General features: G+C 46.8%; 1 protein-coding gene across 2 annotated transcripts; it reads right to left on the bottom strand.

Annotated features, from left to right (window-relative positions):
- Nucleotides 1-232: 232 nt before the first annotated feature.
- LOC134341922 (NACHT, LRR and PYD domains-containing protein 12-like) lies at nt 233-10,822 on the bottom strand. 2 transcript variants are annotated; one of them, XM_063039857.1, is made up of 20 exons: nt 9,043-10,822; nt 7,720-7,806; nt 7,394-7,564; nt 7,068-7,238; nt 5,770-5,940; nt 5,444-5,614; nt 5,118-5,288; nt 4,792-4,962; nt 4,466-4,636; nt 4,149-4,319; nt 3,824-3,994; nt 3,498-3,668; nt 3,172-3,342; nt 2,846-3,016; nt 2,521-2,691; nt 2,195-2,365; nt 1,869-2,039; nt 1,543-1,713; nt 1,229-1,396; nt 234-1,064 (listed from the first exon to the last, which is right to left on the bottom strand). In XM_063039857.1, the coding sequence occupies exons 1-20, from the start codon at nt 10,719-10,721 to the stop codon at nt 977-979; spliced, it is 4,758 nt and encodes a 1,585-aa protein (XP_062895927.1). In that variant the 5' UTR covers nt 10,722-10,822; the 3' UTR covers nt 234-976. The 2 variants fall into 2 exon arrangements, with proteins under 2 accessions (XP_062895928.1, XP_062895927.1); XM_063039858.1 differs by lacking the exon at nt 1,869-2,039 and having other exon boundaries at nt 233-1,064.
- Between the last annotated feature and the right edge of the window lie 6,901 nt (nt 10,823-17,723).

Below are 17,723 nucleotides of genomic sequence, written 5' to 3'. Positions count from 1 at the left end.
CTGGTATTCCATCCCCCATCCCTCTTGTAGTCAGGACATCAGTGTACTTATGTCTGATATTATAGTCGATTTTAACCATCTGCCGTGACGGGGTAGGGGGGAGGTGGTTGGGGGCGGGCAGAAGGGGGACAGTTAGCGAGGAAGAGGCTTTGGTGGAGATGAGATCCTGGCCACCCAGATTCTGCCAGTCCGGCCTTCCTCAGCCCAGAGATGAGACGCTGCTGTGGCAGTGTGAGGAGCTCAGGGCACAGGTTGAGGTGGGCAGCAGAAACCTCAAATAAAACTCAAGTCTGACAGCAAGACAGAAAGTTACATTGGTTTATTGATTTCATCATGACAAATGTAAATTAAACAATGTGTGAGCTGCTGACATGCGGGAATAAATAAACTGCTTCCGACTCACTCACAGTCACACACAATTAACTGACCGGCAACAACGGGTGACCGGTTGAATAATCAGTCCCGTTTCTCACTGTCATTCTGCATCGGGGAACCGATGATAATAAAATCACACTTCAGGGCCGTGACCGGGATCGCTGCAGATCCAGGGTCACTGCCGAGGTATTTGTCTATTTAACATCATTATATCGGCCAGACTGCCGAATGCACCGTCCTCAGCAAAGGGAGCAAAAGGATTCTCTCCCGGGATAATCCCACCCCGGGACACCGGTGTCCCAGACTGAGCCCCGGCCTCCGGTATCTTCCTGACTGCGTAATTCCCCAGGGTCTCACGTGGGCGGGGTCTCAACCCGCACATCCGGCGGAAGCTGCGCCGCGGTACAACAGGCAGAAATACGTCACTACGGGAGCGCAATGAATGACACACAGCGCGAGCGTGGCGCCCGATCCGTTAAAACCGTTGGGAATTAAACCTGGCACGCGGCCATTAAAGGTAAGGGGGGAGTTAAAGGGGAGGGCTGGGAATCGGCCAAAATGTCCCCATCCCGCAGGCTGGGATGTTCACACATTCAGATGTTCACAGATCCACTGTCAGTCCGGGTCTGGGTTCCTGCAGAGATCTCAGTTCCTTCCTCCCTGTCTGACTGAACTGATTCCCGTACAGCCTGAAACAGATGGGAGAATAAAGATGAAATAAACAGATTACACAACAGTGTCAGTAACAGGGGACTGGGGTTAATGTTTCAACAACACTCACAGACAAATATCACCAGAAAACCCGCGGATCCGCTGATATTTTATCACATTGAACATTAACACAAACACTCACAGGATCCGCTCCAGACTTGGGAGGATCAGTATGAGGTGGCGGAGAGCGGGGACAGATCGGTCTGTCAGCGAGTTTAATCCCAGGTCCAGCTCTGTCAGTGATGGGTTTGTACTGAGAGCGGAGACGAGATCCTCGACACCAGGATCTGTGAGACCGACATTCTCCAGCCTGGAGATGAGAGAGAGTGAGGGTGAAGGACAGAAAGAGAGACGAGACTGTTCATATCCACAGTGTTAAGCAGGAGCATAATTACTAATCACATTAATGTTCAGTGTCAGACACCCAGTGGCAATTTCCCTCTGTTGGCTATTTACCACAGTTTCTGTATTTTACAGTCTGCCTTCCTCAGAGCCGCCGACAGTAGTTTCACTCCTGAATCTCCCAGATGATTATCATTCAGGTTCAGCTCCGTCAGTGATGGGTTTGTACTGAGAGCGGAGGCGAGATCGCCGGCACCAGAATCTGTGAGACCGACATGTTTCAGCCTGGAGATGAGAGAGAGTGAGTGTGAAGGACACAGAGAGACAGGAGACGGTACAAATCGCCAGTGTTTATCAGTAACACAATTACTGATCACATTAATGTTCAGTATCAGACTCCCAGTGACTCTAAACACAACCTCCTACAGTTTGGTACCTACCCTAATTCCTGTAATTTACACCGTGATTTCATCAGAGCCGCAGACACCAGTTTCACTCCTGAATCTCCCAGTTTATTGTTATTCAGGGTGAGCACCATTAGTGAAGTTTTTGTACCGAGTGCGGACACAAAATCTCCAGCAGCTGAATCTGTGAGTCCGACATTCATCAGCCTGGAGATGTGAGAGAGTGAGGGTGAAGGACACAGAGAGACAGGAGACGGAACAAATCCCCAGTGTTTATCAGTAACACAATTACTGATCACATTAATGTTCAGTGTCAGACACCCAGTGACCGTAAACAAACTCTACCCCATTCTGCTACTGACCATAATTTCTGTATTTTACAGTCTGAATTCTTCAGAGCCGCAGAAACCAGTTTCACTCCTGAATCTCCCAGTTTATTATAACTCAGGTTCAGCTCCGTCAGTGATGGGTTTGTACTGAGAGCGGAGACGAGATCCTCGACACCAGAATCTGTGAGACCGACATCCCTCAGCCTGGAGATGAGAGAGAGTGAGGGTGAAGGACACAGAGAGACAGGAGACGGTACAAATCCCCAGTGTTTATCAGTAACACAATTACTGATCACATTAATGTTCAGTGTCAGACACCCTGTGTCTGTAAACACAATCTCCCACAGTCTGGTATTTACCACAGTTTCTGTATTTTACACTCCGAGACCCTCAGAGCCGCAGACACCAGTTTCACTCCTGAATCTCCCAGTTTATTATCATTCAAACTCAGCTCTGTCAGTGATCGATTTGTACCGAGAGTGGAGATGATCTCCTTGGCACCATTAGCAGTGAGACCGACATCATACAGCCTGGGATGAGACAGACTGAGGGTGAATGACACAGTGAGACAGGAGACGGTACAAATCCCCAGTGTTTATCAGTAACACAATTACTGATCACATTAATGTTCAGTGTCAGACACCCAGTGACTGTAAACACAATCTCCCACAGTCTGGTACTTACCACAGTTTCTGTATTTTACACTCCGATTTCCTCAGAGCCGCAGACACCAGTTTCACTCCTGAATCTCCCAGTTTATTAGCACCCAGGTTCAGCTCCGTCAGTGATCGGTTTGTACTGAGAGCGGAGACGAGATCGCCGGCACCAGAATCTGTGAGACCGACATCCCTGAGCCTGGAGATGAGAGAGAGTGAGTTTGAAGGGCACAGAGAGACAGAACACGGTACAATTCCCCAGTGTTTATCAGTAACACAATTACTGATCACATTAATATTCAGAGTCAGACATTAAGTGCCTGTAAACACAATCTCCCACAGTTTGATACTGACCACAGTTTCTGTATTTCACAGTTCGAGTCCCTTAGAGCTGCAGACACCAGTTTCACTCCTGAATCTCGCAGTTCATTATCATTCAGGTTCAACTCCATCAGTGATGGGCTTGTACTGAGAGTGGAGACGAGATCCTTGGCACCAGAATCTGTGAGACCGACATTCTGCAGCCTGGAGATGAGAGAGAGTGAGGGTGAAGAACACAGAGAGACACGAGACTGTTCATATCCACACTGTTAATCAGTAATATAATTACAAATCACATTAATGTTCAGTGTCAGACACCAAGTCTCTGTAAACACAATATTCCACAGTTTGGTACTGACCACAGTTTCTGTATTTTACACTCTGAGTTCCTTAGAGCTTCAGACACCAATTTCACTCCTGAATCTCCCAGTTTATTACCACTCAGGTTCAACTCCGTCAGTGATGGGTTTGTTCTGAGAGCGGAGTCGAGATCCTTGGCACCAGAATCTGTGAGACCGACATTCCTCAGCCTGGAGATGAGAAAGAGTGAGGGTGAAGGACACAGAGAGACAGGAGACGGTACAAATCCCCAGTGTTTATCAGTAACACAATTACTGATCACATTAATGTTCAGTGTCAGACACCCAGTGACTGTAAACACAATCTCCCACAGTCTGGTACTTACCACAGTTTCTGTATTTTACACTCCGGCTTCCTCAGAGCCGCAGACACCAGTTTCACTCCTGAATCTCCCAGTTTATTATCATTCAAACTCAGCTCCGTCAGTGATTGGTTTGTACGGAGAGCGGAGGCGAGATCCTCGACAGCAGAATCTGTGAGACCGACATTGTCTAGCCTGGAGATGAGAGAGAGTGAGGGTGAAGGACACAGAGAGACAGGAGACGGTACAAATCCCCAGTGTTATCAGTTACACAATTACTGATCACATTAATGTTCAGTGTCAGACACCCAGTGACTGTAAACACAATCTCCCACAGTCTGGTACTTACCACAGTTTCTGTATTTTACACTCCGAATTCTTCAGAGCCGCAGACAGCAGTATCACTCCTGAATCTCCCAGTTTATTAGCACCCAGGTTCAGCTCCGTCAGTGATGGGTTCGAACTGAGAGCGGAAGCGAGGTCCTTGGCACCAGGATTTGTGAGACCGACATCCCGCAGCCTGGAGAAGAGAGAGAATCAGGTTGAAGAACACAGAGGGACAGGAAACTGTACGTATTCACACTGTTAATCAATAATATAATGACTAATCATATTAATGTTCAGTGTCAAATATGCAGTGACAATCTCCCACTCTCTGGTATTTACCACAGTTTTTGGATTTTACAGTTCGCCTTCTTTAGAACCTCAGACACCAGTTTCACTCCTGAATCTCCCAGTTTATTATCATTCAGGTTCAGCTCCATCAATGATCGGTTTGTACTAAGAGCGGAGGCGAGATCTTTGGCACCAGAATCTGTGAGACCGACATCCCTCAGCCTGGAGATGAGAGAGAGTGAGGGTGAAGGACACAGAGAGATGGGAGACGGTACAAATCCCCAGTGTTTATCAGTAACACAATTACTGATCACATTAATGTTCAGTGTCAGACACTCGGTGACTGTAAACACAATCTCATACAGACTAGTACTTACCCCAATTCCTGTAATTTACAACGTGATTTCTTCAGAGCCGCAGACACCAGTTTCACTCCTGAATCTTCCAACTTGTTATTATTCAGATTGAGCACCGTCAGTGATGGGTTTCCTCCGAGAGTGGCGTTAAGATCTCCGGCACCAGAATCTGTGAGGCCGACATTCCACAGCCTGGAGATGAGAGAGAGTGGGGGTGAAGGACACAGAGAGACAGGAGATGGTGCAAATTCACAGTATGTATCAGTAAGATAATTGCCGATCACATTAATGTTCAGTGTCAGACACCCAGTGACTGTAAACACAATCTCCAACAGTCTGCTACTTACCACAGTTTCTGTATGTTACACTCCGAGTCCCTCAACGCCGCAGACACCAGTTTCACACCCGAATCTCCCAGGTTATTATCATTCAAACTCAGCTCTTTCAGAGATCGACTTGTACTGAGAGTAGAGATGAGGTCCTTGGCACCATTAGCAGTGAGACTGACATCAAAAAGCCTGGAGATGAGAGAGAGTGAGGGTGAAGGACACAGAGAGACAGGAGACGGTACAAATCCCCAGTGTTTATCAGTAACACAATTACTGATCACATTAATGTTCAGTGTCAGACACCCAGTGACTCTAAACACAATCTCCCACAGTTTGGTACTGACCACAGTTTCTGTATACAACACTTCGAATTCGACAGAGCCGCAGACACCAGTTTCACTCCTGAATCTCCCAGTTCATTAGCACCCAGGTTCAGCTCTGTCAGTGATGGGTTTGTACTGAGAACGGAGGCAAGATCCTCGACACCAGAATCTGTGAGACCGACATTCCTCAGCCTGGAGATAAGATATCGTGAGGGTGAAGGACACAAAGAGACAGGAGACGGTACAAATCCCCAGTGTTTATCAGTAACACAATTACTGATCACATTAATGTTCAGAGTCAGACACCCAGTGACTGTAAACACAATCTCCCACAGTCTGGTACTTACCACAGTTTCTGTAATTTACACTTCGAGATCCTCAGCGCAGCCGACAACAGTTTCACTCCTGAATCTCCCAGATTATTATCATTCAAGCTCAGCTCTGTCAGTGATCGATTTGTACTGAGAGTGGAGATGAGGTCCTTGGCACCATTAGCAGTGAGACCGACATCATACAGCCTGGATATGAGAGAGTGAGGGTGAAGGACACAGAGAGACAGGAGACGGTACAAATCCCCAGTGTTTATCAGTAACACAATTACTGATCACATTAATGTTCAGTGTCGATTAGAGACAGTAAACACAATCTCCCACAGACTGGTACTTACCACAGTTTCTGTAATTTACACTGCACGTTCCTAAGAGCCGCAGACACCAGTTTCACTCCTGAATCTCCCAGTTTATTAGCACTCAGGTTCAGCTCCGTCAGTGATCGGTTTGTACTGAGAGCGGAGGCGAGATCCTCGACACCAGAATCTGTGAGACCGACATTCCTCAGCCTGGAGATGACAGAGAGTGAGGGTGAAGGACACAGAGAGACAGGAGATGGTACAAATCCCCAGAGTTTATCAGGAACGTAATTACTGATGATATTAAAGTTCAGTGTCAGACACCCATTGACTGCAAGCACAATCTGCCACAGTCTGGTACTTACCCCAGTTTCTGTATTTTACACTCCGCTTTCCTCAGAGCCGCAGACACCAGTTTCACTCCGTAATCTCCCAGCTGATTATCATTCAGCTTCAGCTCGGTCAATGATCGGTTTGTATTGATAGCAGGGGAGAGATCCTCGGCACCAGAAACTGTGACACCGACATTCCACAGCCTGGAGATGAGAGAAAGAGAGGGTGAAGGACACAGAGAGACAGGAGACCATATAAATACCCACTGTTTATCAGTAACACAATTACTGATCACATTAGTGTTCAGTGTCGGACACCCAGTGACTGTAAACACAATCTCCCAAAGTCTGGTACTTACCACAGTTTCTGTATTTTCCATTCCCGCTTCCTCAGTGAGTCCGACAACAGTTTCACTCCTGAATCTCCCAGATTATTATCATTCAAACTCAGCTCTGTCAGTGATCAATTTGTACTGAGAGTGGAGATGAGGTCCTTGGCACCATTAGCAGTGAGACCGACGTCATTCAGCCTGGAGATGAGAGAGAGTGAGGGTGAAGGACACAGAGAAACAGGAGACGGTACAAATCCCCAGTGTTTATCAGTAACACAATTACAGATCACATTAATGTTCAGTGTCAGACACCCAGTGACTGTAAACACAATCTCCCACAGTCTGGTACTGACCACAGTTTCTGTATTTTACACTCCGGGTTCCTCAGAGCCTCAGACACCAGTTTCACTCCTGAATCTCCCAGTTTATTAGCACCCAGATCCAGCTCCGTCAGTGATGGGTTTGTACTGAGAGCGGAGGCGAGATCCTCGACAGCAGAATCTGTGAGACCGACATTGTCTAGCCTGGAGATGAGAGAGAGTGAGGGTGAAGGACACAGAGGGACAGGAAATGGTACAAATCCCCAGTGTTTATCAGTAACACAATTACTGATCACATTAATGTTCAGTGTCAGACACCCAGTGACTGTAAGCACAATCTCCCACAGTCTGGTACTTACCCCAGTTTCTGTATTTTACACTCCGGGTTCCTCAGAGCCTCAGACACCAGTTTCACTCCTGAATCTCCCAGTTTATTAGCACCCAGATCCAGCTCCGTCAGTGATGGGTTTGTACTGAGAGCGGAGGCGAGATCCTCGACAGCAGAATCTGTGAGACCGACATTGTCTAGCCTGGAGATGAGAGAGAGTGGGGGTGAAGGACACAGAGAGACAGGAGACGGTACAAATCCCCAGAGTTTATCAGTAACACAATTACTGATCACTTTAATGTTCAGTGTCAGACACCCAGTGACTGTAAACACAATCTCACACAGTCTGGTACTTACCACAGTTTCTGTATTTTACACTCCGGGTTCCTCAGAACCGCAGACACCAGTTTCACTCCTGAATCTTCCAGTTTATTCCACCCAAGGCTAAACACAAACAGAAAAAAAAAATGATGAACAAAGTGATTCAAACCGTGGGTCTGAGGGAATTTCTCTCACTCAGATACTCAGTAAATCACTGATCGGAGTTCCCATCATTGTCAATGTCCCTCACTGCCCAGCTCCAGGGTATTCACCGAATGTTAGTAATTTAACCTGCTGGTGCGACCCTGTAAACTCCACATATTCTGTGTCATTTCCCAATGGTTGGAAAAGTCTCCCTGACCTGAGAAGGTCGGAAGGGGCAGAGTTGGAAAATGAGAGTAAGTCCAACAGCGAGGAAGATTTGTTAATCTGAAAGTGTCGATGAGAGACTATGTACGAGTCCCCACCTGAGGAAGCGGGGTGGAGAAGAGAGATCCAACAGGAGGATGGGAGATGGGGAAGAGAGATTTCTCAGGAGGAAGGGGAATGGGGAAGAGAGATCCCACAGGAGAAAGGGAGATGGCGAAGAGAGATCGGACGGGATGAACGGAGATGGAGAACAGAGATACACAAGGCGATGAAGAGAGAAACCCAGGAACGGAAGGGGGATGGGGATGAGAGAGCCCGCAGGAGGAATGGGACGGGGAAGAGATCCCCAAGAAAGGAAGGGGAGTGGGGATGAGAGGTTCCACAAGAGGGTCTGAGGGGAAACGATTATCCTACAAGAAGAGAGGATGCAGTAATAGATTGTCCGGGAGGGTTGGGTCTGAACCGAGGATCATAATCGAGAGAGAAGATGTGCCCATGGGGTCTGGGTATCTGCTACTTAGCACAGTCACACAGGTAGACTGATGGTGATAGTCACACACGGGGAAGGGCAGGGGAGGACAATCTCACAATGGTATTTCTTTCCTTCTCACTGGGCCAGTCTGCTGACGGTCTCTTGTCCCGACCGGGAAGGGGGTGTGAATTTCTGACCCACCTGCTGCAGTCAGTGCCGGTCCGGGTGTCAGTAACAGTGAGAATGAACATTGTCAATGTACGTGTCACAGGTAGTGAGAAACAGGGCCATTTCTGTGATTTACTACCACTAAACCAATGGCCGTTGTTCACTGATCTGATGAAGTCTCCAACATCCCTTCACAAGGAACCACAGAACCCTCCCGTCCTTGCGGAATTACTGACTGATACCCTGGGCATTCACAATTTGACTTATTGTAGTTTCACCTGAATCCCTTTACATTGAAACAACACAATGGAACAGTTTCACAGTTCAGAGTGAGAGATAAATCAAGTTACCTCAACTCCTGGCACTTGTACAGCCCGGGTCCCAGCCGCTGGATTCCTTCACACTGAATGTGACAGTCCTCCAGATTGAGATGTTTTATTGTATCACAGAGTCCGATGACATGAGACAGGACAGCGCAGTCAAACAGGGTTAGTGTCATTCCACTGAATGAAAGTTTTTTCACAGATCCCAGTGCGACCTCACAATTCTGAGACTCAAACAGGTAGTGTAATGTGTTCAGGAGGCTCCTTTTACCAGCTTCACTCCATGTGTTTCCACTCTGACGTTTAACCTCCTTCTTCACCCAGTCAATCACCCGGCAGGTTGTTTGTTCAGGAAATGGACCCAGAAACTCCTCCAGGCCCCGAGCTGTCATTGGGGAGGAGAGACCAGCAACAAAACGAAGAAATACATGAAATTGACCATCTGTCGTGTTATGGGATTCAGTGAGGAATTTCAGGATATCCCCGGGATGTGGATTCAGGAATTGTGCGACGGCAGCTACAAACTCTTGGATAGTGAGGTGAGGGAATGTGTACACCACGCTCCGGGCAGAATCCTCTCTCTCCAAAAGCTCCATCAGGAACCCGGACAGGAATTGGGAAGGCTGCAGATTGTTTTTGATTAAATCTCCACCTGTAAACACAATCTTCTTCTCGGACACTCCTCTGAAGGCCATCTGACCAACCCTGAGTAACACATCACGGGGGTTCTCAATCTCACGGCCGTGGTTTTTCAGGATGTTGTAAATATAGTAGGAGTACAGTTGGGTGATGGTCTTGGGAAATGGCTGCGAGTCCCCGTCTCTTTGTGTGAAGAAGGGGCCCAGTGTCAGAGCGAGGAACAGGCAGTAGGAAGGGTTGTAGCTCATGGTGTACAGGATCTCGTTCTCCTTCACGTGTTTGAAAACATCTGCCGCCACCGACTGATCTTCAAAATTTTTGATGAAATATTCCTTCCGTTCCTCACCATCGAATCCCAGGATTTCAGCCCAGACACTGATCATTGCCTTTTCCAATAAATGTAACGCAGTGGGACGGGTGGTCACCAGCACTGAACACCCTGGGAGCAGCTTGCCCTGGATTAAACTGTACACAATGTCAGACACTTCACACCACCACTCGGGATCTGGGCACTGATGCTTGGGTTCTGTATCTCTTCGACTGTCAGCAAAATCGATTTTGTGCTTGAATTCATCCAGACCATCGAATATAAACAACAATCCCTCTGGATTCTTCCAGACCTCTCTCAGGATATTTCCAAAGTAAGGATACTGATGCAGAATCAATTCCCTCAGGTTTATTCTGCAGTTAATGGTGTTTAAATCGCGGAACTTGAAACTGAAGACAAACTGAAATTGTTGGTATATTTTCCCCGTGGCCCAGTCATAGACTATCTTTTGTACCATTGTTGTTTTCCCGATCCCCGAGACTCCGGCCACTGCTGCGGACATCCCGGATTTGTTTCCAAAGAAACATTTTTTACGTTTTTGAACAAAACTGCTCTTGAATAACTGATCAGTCCCGATTTTTTCCAGCTCTCCACGGAGATGTTTCTCTCTCCACTCCTCATGGTCTCTGCCTCTTGCCAGCAGCTCATGTTCCACCAGTCTCCGATCTCGAACAGTAGAAATGACCGTGAGCTCAGCGTATCGATCAACCAGCTGGAAAACCTTCACCTTCTCCCTCATCAGGATCGTGTCCACTCTCAGTGTTTCAGTTTGTGCCCGCAGAGTCTCCTTGTGTTTCTGTTGAACATCTTAGGACGGACAGAAATAGGGTGTCAATGCCTAATCTGATGAACATGGAACTCTCAACCTGTTTTCTTTAATAAAAAAAAAACTGTTGAAACATTGTTTGGGTGAAATCGGGAAATCAGAGGTAAGAGTGACTGAAAATGAGCGGTGACACAGAAACATTTCTGCTCTGATTCAGACTCGTTGTTAAAGGCTCCGCTCTCCCCTCTGTTCGTAGTTTGCAGATTTCCCGGTGTTCCAGCGAGCACCAAGTGCAGACGTGATTCTGGAGAGGAGAGTGTCGTGTGGAGTGGATGGTTTCACTGCTTTTACCGCTCAGATTCTGCTGAACTGTCCAACACTGCAGAGGGTAACATGGGGGGGGGGGGGGGGGAGTGCAATTTACTTGCTCTACCGACTTTTACTTTCTCACAATGGACATGATGCTCTTGACACTACTTCAGGTTTAGGCTGCCGTACTGAGGCGTAGAAAGGGAACATAATTTTGGTTTCCATTTTCAGTCTGAGCCAGTCACACTGTTACACGGGGTGTTACACCTCTACAGTCCTCTGCACCGAGGAGCTGGTATGTCAACTCAGGCAATTCTCTGATGTCGCGCAGAAGAATAACATCAAATCTGGGACACACATTGGACTCCGAGGTGTGATACCTCCCGTCATGGAGTTGCATATTCCAATCGGAATGGTTTGGATTCAGTTTTGGATGTTCAGCGCTAGGGAAAGGGGAGCGCCGAGGCTTCCTCTGTGACCGATCGTAATGTCTACTATAAAACTCGTAGAGACCTTTGGGTGCACAGCCCGAGACCCTGAAGTTGCCAGGGTACAACATTGTGAGCCGAAGGGCCTGCAATCTGCTCTAGATTTCTATGATTCTATGAAATTCAAGGGAAATCTCTTCTCCTGCAGAGTAGTGACGAGTTGCAACCTGTCATCATGGGGAGAGTGAGAGGTGAAGTGAACAACAGGGCTAGACTTTAAAATACTGATAAGGAACAGAAAGATGGGCAGGGACCAGACGGACTGAGTGGCCTCTCTAGTGTACATTGTAAGTTCGGCAGAGACAGTAAGTATCTGTGACATGAGATTAGAAACAGAACTGATTTATCTTTTACAGATCCACAATATTAAACACCAGTCTAGTTTAAGGCAAACATCAGAAGAACATTGGATTTGATAAGGTACACCATGCAAGGCTTATTGAGAAAGTAAGGAGGCCTGGGATCCAAGGGGAGATTGCTTTGTGGATCAAGAGCTGGCTTGCCCACCGAAGGCAAAGAGTGGTTGTAGACAGGTCATATTCTGCATGGAGTTCGGTGACCAGTGGTGTGCCTCAGGGATCTGTTCTGGGACCCCTACTCTTTGTGATGTTTATAAATAACCTGGTTGAGGAAGTGGACAGATGGGTTAGTAAATTTGCTGATGACACAAAGGTTTGAGGTGTTGTGGATAGTGTGGAGGGCTGTCAGAGATTACAGCAGACATTGATAGGATGCAAAACTGGGCTGAGAAGTAGAAGATGGAATTCAACACAGATAAGTGTGAGGTGGTTCACTTTGGTAGGTCAAATATGATGGCAGAATATAGTATTAATGGTAAGATTGTTGGCAGTGTGGAGGATCAGCGGGATCTTGGGGTCCGAGTCCAAAGGACACTCAAAGCAGCTGAGCAGGTTGATTCTATGGTTAAGAATGCATACGGTGCTTTGGCCTTCATTAACAGCGGGATTAAGTGCAAGAGCCAAGAGGTAATGTTACTGCTATATCAGAACCTGTCAGACCGCACTTAGAGAACTGTGCTCAGTTCTGGTAGCCTCACTACATGAAGGATGTGGAAACCATAGAAAGGGTTCAGTGGAGGTTTACAAGGATGTTGCCTGGATTGGGCAGCATGTCTTCTGAGAATATGCTGAGAGAACTCGGCCTTCTCTCGTTGGAGCGGCGGAGATTGAAAGGTGACCTGATAGAGGTGTATAAGATGATGAGAGGCATTGATCATGTGAATAGTCAGAGGGTTTTTCGCCAGGGCTGAAATGGCTAACACGAGAGGACAAAGATTTAAAGTGCATGGCAGTAGGTACAGAGGAGATGTCACAGGTAAGTGTTTTACTCAGAGAGTGGTGAGTGCGTGGAGTAGGCTGCCGGCCACGGTGGTGGATGCGGATACGGATACGATCGGGTCTTTTAAGAGACTCCTGGATAGGTGCATGAAACTTAGAAACATAGAGGACTATGGGTAACCCTAGGTAATTTCTAAAATAAGTACATGTCCAGCACAGCATTGTGGGCCGAAGGGCCTGTATTGTGCTGTAGGTTTTCCAGTTTTTTTTCTATGTTTCTAAGTTTCTGGAAATAGGTCAATATAGGATAGTCATGGCCCACAGAGGATGGAGTTCTCAAATGGCAGGGGTAGGGAACCGTGGTTTACAAAGGAAGCTAAGGACTGCATAAAAGCCAGGTAAAGCACATATAAGGTAGCAAAAGTGAGTGGAAAGTTGGATGAATTTAAAATCCAACAAAAAAAGCAACTAAAGAAGCTATAAGAAGGAAAAAGATGAAATACGAGAGCAGATAAGCCTATAATATAAAGCAGGATAATAATCACTCTCTTTCAGTTATATAAATAGTAAAAGGGAAGTGAGAGTTGATATTGACCAACTGAAAAATGATGCTGGAGGAGTCGTAATCAGGGACAAAGAAATAACAGATGAACACTGCATACTTTGCATATGTCTTCACCGTGCAGCGAGCTGTTGTCCGTGAATGCGGGCAGTAGGAGTGAGTGCCATTGCTATTACAAAAGAAAAAGTGCTCGGCATACTGAGAAGTCTTAAGGTGAGTAAGTTACCTGATCCAGATGGACTATGTCCCAAGCCCTAAGAGAGGCTGCTGGAGAGATAACGGATGCATCGGTCATTATCTTTCAGCAATCACTTGATACTGGCATTGTCCCGGATGAGTGGAGGATTGCAAATGTCACTCCACTCTTTAAGAAGGAAGGACAAAGAAGGGAAATTATAGGCCAGTTAGCCAAACTTCAGTGGTTAGGAAACTGTTGGTGTCTATTATTAAGGTTGAGGGTTCGAGGTACTTGGAGGTTAATGACAAAATAAGTCAAAGTCAGCGTGGTTTCTGTGAAGGAAAGTCATACCTAACAAATCGAGGAGAAAACAAGCAGACTGGACAAAGGAGAGTCAGTGGATGCCATTTACTTAGATTTTCAGAAGACATTTGATAAGTTGTCATGTATGAGACTGTTGAACAAGGTAAAATCTTATGGTGTTACAGGAATGATATTGACATGTGTAGCGGAACGGCTGACAGGCAGCAGGCAATGAGTGAAAATAAAAGGGGCCTTTTCTGTTTGGCTGCCGGTGACTGGTGGTTTTCCTCAGGGACCAGTATTGGGACCGCTAATTTTCACATTGTTTGCCAGTTATTTAGATAATGTAATTGATTGTTTTGTGGCAAAGTTTCCGGGTTTCAAAAAGGTAGGTGGAGGGGTGGGTAGTGCTGAGAAGGCAATGTGATTGCAGCAGGACCTAGACAAATTGGAAGAGTGGGCAAAATAAAAGGTGGCAGATGGAATATAGTTTTGAGAAATGTATGATAACGTATATTGGTAAAAGGAACAATAGTGCAGACCATAATCCAAAATGGAAAGAGGGGTCAAACATCAGAGGTACAGAGGGACTTGGGAGTCCTCTAACTGTTAATTTACAGGTCGAATCTGTGGTAAGGAAAGCAAATGCAATGTTGGCATTTATTTCAAGGGGAACCGAATCTACAAGCAAGGAGACAATGCTGAGCATTTATAAGACTGCAGTCAGGTCTCACTTGGAGTTTATGGCCCTATATCTCAGAAAAGATGTGTTGTCATTGGAGAGAGACCAGAGCAGATACACGAGGATGATTTCGGGAATGAAGGGTGAACATTCGAGGAGCATTTTCGAAACTTTGGGCCTGTACCCACAGGACTTTAGAAGAATGCAGGGGGAGGGGGGATCTCCTTGAAAGAACCAGATAGAATGGAAATGGAGAGGATATTTCCTATGTTGGGGGTATCCAGAACTACAGGGCACAACCTGAAAGTTAATGGGTCATCCTTTAGAACATGTCAGGAGGATTCTTTATTTTTTAGCCAGGAAGTACCAAATCCGTTGAATGCTCTGCCACAGACCGTGGGTATAGTTAAGACGAGGTTGATCGTTTCTTGATCGGTCAGTGCATCAAAGGATATGGTGAGAAGGCAGTTGTATGGAGTTCAGTGGGATTTGGGATCAGCCATGGTGGAATGGCGGAGCAGACTGATGGGCTGAATGGCCGAATGCTGCTCCCATGTCTTGTGGTCTTATGGAGGAATAACAACAAATCTCATCTCTACTTTGGATCGGAGGTCTGAGATTTTCCTTGCTGAAGTTAGATGTTCCAATTGGAACAGTTTGGCTTCAGTTTGGTCAAATCTCCGGATATTCAGCGCTAGAGTGAGAGGAACGCTGAGGATTCCTCTCTGACCGACTGGATTGTTTGTTTATCAAACTCATACAGGTTTCTGGGTGTACAGCCCGAGACCCGGAAGGTGCCAGGTGTTGTGACGAATGCAAATGCTTTCCTGTGCTCCAGCCGCAGCAACAAACACCTGTCTCCCCGTTTCTGATCGTCTCTAAACAGGCCTCTGAAGACAGGTATTCAGACACTCAGAGTGAAATCAAGACTTTGAGTTTTCCGCTTCATCGCTTACCTTTCAGGTCAGTAGGCATTTCAGAAAAACCACACACGGTGTCCATGTAGGCGAACTGGCCGTCACCTGTTCAAACAAATTAACCTGCATGAAGTCTGTTCTGTGTAATACTGTAAATTCATCAGCATCTACATCTGTAACACACAGTGTATTGTTCACCGTACCACGTCCCCGTATTTCATTCAATATTCTGCTCAGCTTCGGTAAATGGTGGTGTAGTTTCACAAAGGATTCCCACATCACCCTCCGGGCCCCGGAGCCCTTCTCCATCACCAGATCCAGGAGGAGTTTGGAAGCGCCCGCTCGGTTTCCCTTCTCCGCCAGCTCAGTCACGCTCTGTAATGAACAATGGGGAATATATTGAGGAGCGGAGGGATGGGTACAAATCTACCCTGAACATGGACTGACCCAGCACATTCTGCTCGACACAGATCACTAAGAGACATTGAAGTGTTCATAGCGGGGGAAAGGATTTTAAAAGAAGCGAGCGGGGTCAGTCGAGACTTCCTGAACGCCACAGATTGCGGGGTAATTATTAGACTAGCAATGTTTGAGCGGAGCGGACATAGTGTGAGTGAGCCAGAGATAGAGTGGGGAGTTGAGTCTTCCTGTCAGAGAGGGTTCAGTGAGGAGACTTCAGGTAGATTTTTAAAGAAGCGAGCGGGGGCAGTCACGACCTCCTGAATGCCATGGTTTGTGGGGTAATTATCCACTTGGCAAGGATTAATTGGAGCAGACATAATGTGAGTGAGCCAGAGATAGAACAGGGTCTTGAGGCTTTGTGCCAGACAGAGTTTAGTGAGGAGAGGAGGAGGCTGTTGGAAGATTTTGGGTAATATTTTACCTGTGTTTTTCACAGAATGCCAGGCAGGGTAATGGGATGCTCTTCCTACAGGGTGCAGCAAGACAGGGAGACCTCCAGTGTTCCTGACAACTGCACCTTCAGGAATTGCATCCAGCTGCAGCTTCTTACAGACTGTGCTCAGGAATTGGAGCTGCAGCTGGAGGAACCCAGAATCATTCAGGATGCTGAGAGGTTGACTGACAGGCTATACGGGGAGGGAGCTGTACCTAAGGGGCAGGACACAGGTAACTGGGTGACTGTCAGGAGGGGGAAAGGAGACAGGCAGCCACTGTAGGAAACTGCTCTGTAACCCGTACACGACATTCTGTTTTGGGGGTATGACCTAGCAGAGGAAAGTCATGGCGATTATACCTCTGGCACTGAATTTGGCGTTGTGACTCAGAAGGGGTGAGAAGAGTAAACTGAACTAACAGGGGCATTCAATGGCTAGTAGAACACATTGAAGATCCTGTTGATGAGAACAAGATTTCTGGATCATGTGTTTCCAAGGTCAGGGATATCTCCCATCCAGCCTAAAATTTTCTTAAGGGCAGGGTGAGCGGTCAGAAGTCGTGGTGCACGTCGGTACCAATGACAAGAGTAAGTGTGATGCGGTCATGCAAAGTGAGTTCATGGAGTTCGATGCTAGGCTGAAGTGCAGGACCTCCAGTGTTGTGTTCTCAGGACTACTACCCGTACCACATGCTAGTGAGGCCTGAAATAGGGCGATAATACAGTTTACGTATGGCCGATGAAATGGTGCATGACCGAGGGTTTGAGATATTTGAATGATTGGGTTCTCTTCCAAGTAAGATTGGACCTGGAAGGAGGTGATCGTTTTGCACCCGAGCTGGAGGGGGACTGATACTCTTGCAGGATGGGTTGTTAGCGCTGCATGGGGAGAGAGGGTGTGTTAAACTTGAGTTGCAGGGGGATGAAGAACCAGAGTAGATAATGGAGTGGTTGGGTGGGAAAGATGTTGTTAAGCTAACATAAAAAGTTAGGAAATTAAAGGATGAACATGGTGAAACTAATGTTCCAAGTTGTGTATTATTTCAATGCAAGGAGTACTGTAGGAAAGGCAGATGAGCTTAGAGCATGGATCAGCACATTGAATTACAGCATCGTAACCATTGATGTGATTTAGTTGGAGGAGGTGCAGGACCGGCTGTTCAACATCCCAGGGTTCCATTGCGTTAGACACGATTCGACAGAGCGGGAGGGATTACAGATGGAGGGGTGGAATAACTATTCAGAGAAGACGTCACTGCATTGCTCAGACAGGACAATCTGGATAGCTGGTGCAGTGAGACTACATGGGTGAAACTATGGAATAAGAAAGGGGTGACCACGTT

Source organism: Mobula hypostoma, unplaced genomic scaffold (assembly GCF_963921235.1).
Source record: "Mobula hypostoma unplaced genomic scaffold, sMobHyp1.1 scaffold_42, whole genome shotgun sequence".
NCBI lineage: Eukaryota > Metazoa > Chordata > Chondrichthyes > Myliobatiformes > Myliobatidae > Mobula > Mobula hypostoma.
Note: the sequence above shows the minus strand (reverse complement) of the source record. Positions and strands in the feature narration are given on the sequence as shown.

Coding starts and splice junctions, on each gene's coding strand:
- LOC134341922 (XM_063039857.1), bottom strand. CDS start 10,721: ATGAGGGAGAAGGTGAAGGTTTTCCAGCTGGTTGATCGATACGCTGAG. Junction 7,807..9,042: donor TACAAGTGCCAGGAGTTGAG/GTAACTTGATTT, acceptor GTTTGTGTTTAG/CCTTGGGTGGAATAAACTGG. Junction 3,017..3,171: donor TGTGAAATACAGAAACTGTG/GTCAGTATCAAA, acceptor TCTCATCTCCAG/GCTCAGGGATGTCGGTCTCA.